This window comes from Lycium ferocissimum, chromosome 9, assembly GCF_029784015.1.
Source record: "Lycium ferocissimum isolate CSIRO_LF1 chromosome 9, AGI_CSIRO_Lferr_CH_V1, whole genome shotgun sequence".
Classification (NCBI taxonomy): domain Eukaryota; kingdom Viridiplantae; phylum Streptophyta; class Magnoliopsida; order Solanales; family Solanaceae; genus Lycium; species Lycium ferocissimum.
In genome coordinates, this window is record NC_081350.1 from 52,482,729 (window position 1) to 52,486,697 (window position 3,969).

At 37.2% G+C, this 3,969-nt stretch overlaps 1 protein-coding gene across 1 annotated transcript; it reads right to left on the reverse strand.

The window, feature by feature from the left end:
- Positions 1–178: 178 nt before the first annotated feature.
- LOC132031256 (RNA exonuclease 4) lies at positions 179–3,710 on the reverse strand. The gene is made up of 5 exons (XM_059421147.1): positions 3,284–3,710; positions 1,847–1,935; positions 1,709–1,773; positions 1,512–1,590; positions 179–975 (listed from the first exon to the last, which is right to left on the reverse strand). The coding sequence occupies exons 1-5, from the start codon at positions 3,360–3,362 to the stop codon at positions 805–807; spliced, it is 483 nt and encodes a 160-aa protein (XP_059277130.1). The 5' UTR covers positions 3,363–3,710; the 3' UTR covers positions 179–804.
- Between the last annotated feature and the right edge of the window lie 259 nt (positions 3,711–3,969).

Consider the following 3,969-nt stretch of genomic DNA (forward strand, 5'->3'; position numbering starts at 1 on the left):
GGCAAACTTCAAGTTTAACTCCTTTAAACTTTTGAACTTGAAGGCTTGCCCATGGGACAAAAGTTCAAGACCACCCATTTTCAAGGTCATTAGGTGCGATTTCCTGGTTCCAATGACCAGATACACAAGCATAAGATGCTCAGCTACAGAAAAGCAGAGATATTACAATGATCAGCAGTTTCTTTAAGTAGACTATTACCACTTTTCAACTACCATCACATTAAAACTCCATAGTCCAAAATTTGTTTTACATGATACAAGCTGTTCTGCAAAAACTTGAATCAGAATCAAATAAAAGCCCCTCTGATAATGTTGTGAGCAATTACACAAAATTGTCAACAAAACTTAGTAACTCTTTCCTAATTGCCCTTGCATGCAGCTTTTTACTTCTGATGAAGTTCCATTTCCTTTCTAAAAGTAAAAGGTGGCAAATATTGAAGGGCTGTTCAATTCCACATGAGAAACAGGAGAGCTTAGGCTATATGAATCAAATACAAAAGACTGGTAGTTTTGCAGTGAAAAAGCACGAAAGAGATGATATTCTCCTCTTTTCACTAGAAGAACCAGTCTTGGGTGGATCCATGTCATGAATCTTGAAACTGAATAATAATGTCTGGCGAGCACATAGTTCTGGCAGACCATAATAGTGAGAGACGGTCTAATTATAATTCTTCCTTTGAGCATTTCACATCCACAACTATCATTTACCATGTTAGTCATCTCTCTCTCTCTCTCTGCTCCACCCCAATCAATAATTCGATGCATGTAAACGAGCAATGAGATAATTTTAGTGATCATCTCTAATTAGGAAGTGTTTTCAGCATTAATAGATGCGGGTCTTCTCAAACTCCTGTTTTTTTTCTTTGGTTTACGCTTTTTCTGTTTCTCCTTGAGTCTTGCAAAGTCCTTGATGCTCTTTTCCCATACTTTTCTGTGCTTTAGGTAAAGCATCATAGCAGCTCGGGCATCTTCTATCTGCAAAATATGCAGAGATGGATACAAGTTGGAATTCATTCAGATATGGACCTAGGAAAACAAACTGACACGCTGCTGTAAAATTGAAAATTTTGGGACTCATTCTGTAAAACCTAATTCAAACACAAGGTAATTCTTGGAGGTCCATAACAGCAAAGCACATACAGTAAGGGGTCGTTTGGTTGCTGGTCAGAGTTATATAGGTATAGTAATACAGGGATTAGTTATTCATGTATCAGTTATTCCATCTTCTCCCCGGCATAAATTAATACACAAATTGTCTCACAATTTATACATGTTTTATTTATGTGGAATTGCAAAATGATAACCAAACACCATATTTGTGTGCTGATTATCTACAAAGCAACTAAAAAACTACCAAACATGGTATTAGCTATGCTAGTTTTAATACATGAACAACTCTCGTCCTAACCAGCAACCAAACGACCCCTAAGGATTCGACCGGTTAGAATGAGAAACTACAAAAAACAAAAGTCAAAGAGCATGATAAAATCATTAAAAAGCATAGAAATTACAGGACAGTGCTCTCCATTTTGAATCTCCACTCCAAGGACTTCGGTGGCAAGGTTCCGAAGTGCGCGACTGCGTCCTTCCCTACTTATCAACCCAATGTCAGCACCATATTGCAGCCAAAATTCAGGCTAGTAGCTGAAAGTTGCAAGTAATCAAGAATTTCTTATTGGTGGGAGGTGCAGGGAGGGGTGAAAATTACCTTTGAAAATGTTGATATTCAGAAGTGTCACGAATATCCTGCTTTTGATGGCCTAATAACAAGGCCTGTACAGGAAACATTTTCCATTTAGTTATAGAAAATACTCCAGATGCAAAGTCTGAGGAGGTGCACAGTTACCTTAAAATCATTTCGCAGAGCATGGCCGACAAGAATCTTTCCCTTTATTAGTTCTGCCACCTCCTTCTGAACGACACGGAAATCTTTCGCTGAAGATAACATCAGAAGAGCACACTACTTAGGCAAACCAAACAAAGTATTTTTGATATTACTTTGAGCATACAACTTGCAGAAAGTGGGGTTCACAGAAATCCAATTACTCCGTCCATAAATGCTTGTCCAGATCAAAGTCAGACTAACACTAGTTCATTCTTCAAAAAAGTGTTTGATTTTCAACGAAGATCGAACGAAGTCAAAGGTAATGAACTTGCCCAAAAAATTATCCAAAAATTAATGAACTTGAAAAAGGTAAAAAAAAATGATTAAGAATGTCACGTGGACAAAGAATATCTGTGTGGCAACGAGGACATCACACCTCCTTGGGCTAGAGTCGCTTAGGGGGGTGAAGGCTATTAAACTACCAAGTTCAGTGGGGGTAATCAGGACAAAAAATAGTTCGAGTGTGCATCAAATAAACGATGCCAAGTTCGAGGCTCCCGGGGTATTGCTATGGATAATGATTGAGCAATTTTTGTTTACATCATACATCGTTCTTGCATCACAAGATTGTCGGGTGGAACTAACAAAAGCTTAGATTAACAAAATTGAGAACTTATCACAATCAATACACATCATATAATGGTTGATTTCCATCATTGAAGAAGATTTTGGTGCAATCCACTAGCTTAGCTGGACTGAATTCTCTGTTGCAATAGTGTCTAGCAGAACTGTAATTGTTGTCTTCGTGGGCCCTATGGAAAGAGAAATAGTGAAGCTTTTGAGGGGAAAGAAATGACCTTGTGTTTATATCTAAGGAATAACATGTGAGTTTTAGTTAGCTTTTGGTGCACCCATTTTTGTTATTTTACTCATGCCGGATTAGGATCAAACAAGGGTGAGAAAACCCAAATCAATAGTTACTTCCCTCAATTTCACTTTGTATGATCAACTCCTTTAAGTGTTTCAAGACAAGTTTGAAAAATAGTTCTAGAAAAAGACATCAAATTTGAACTCAAAATGTAAAAATGTTCTAAAGCGACAACAACAACATACCCAGTGTAGTCAGAAGTGGGGTCTTGGGAGGGTAAGATGTACGCAGACCTTACCTCTAGCTTTGTGGGTGAGAGGCTGAAAAAAGTTCTAAAACGGTTTGACAAATGTTAATTGTTAATAGTACAACAAGTAGTCTAATGGTATGGAGTAAAAACATGGTTTGGATATTGAAAATAATACAAAGTTTAAATAGTTTAATATATTCAAATTTCAAGAGAGGACAAGGTATGACCATTGGTTAAACTAGAGAATTACCTCAAAGAAGATTAGCTTTTGGTGCACCTATAAAATTCTTCTTTGTAAAGAAGATTAGGTATCAGTTGTAAAGAAACCTAAATTTTATACCTGAGAGTAGAATCCTAATCACGGGAACCAAACGGCCCCTAAGTGTATTATGAACGGCATATAACTTCAATGTTTCCATGATCCTACTGAAGAACCATTAACCTTTCTACTCAAATTTGTGTGATTCCAAATCATTTCCCAGCGACTCCAAGAGTACCTCAGCTATTATGGACAACAAGGTGATTGTATGAGGGAAGAACTCATAAAAGACTATGTTACCCGAAAAAAGAAATCATAAAAAGACTAACTGCTAGCTACATTAGTATTAATATCCTGTTGTTAAGAATAAGGATATATTACAGGTGTCGGGAGGAGAAGGAAGCTGCCTGGCATTTGCAGCTCTGAAAGTAGTTCAAGTAACATGATCTTCAAATTCTAAAATATGCTGATGATCTATGAGCATTTTGATGGGAATATCTCATGTCTAAACTTTTAAAAGAGCCTAAATTACCAAGAACTTGAAGATTCAGAGTGAAGCTCTTAGAATGAAATGGTTGTGGAAGTTCACCAACGAGAATCAACTCCTTTGGGGGAATATTATTAAAGCAAAAGTATGAACAGGAAGACAAATGGATGACTAAGGAGGTCACTACACCATTTGGGGTTAGCCTATGGAGATCCATTAGAACACTGTGGGAGTGAGTTGAGGGATAATTCCAAGATCAAAGTGTTTGATGGGAGTAAAA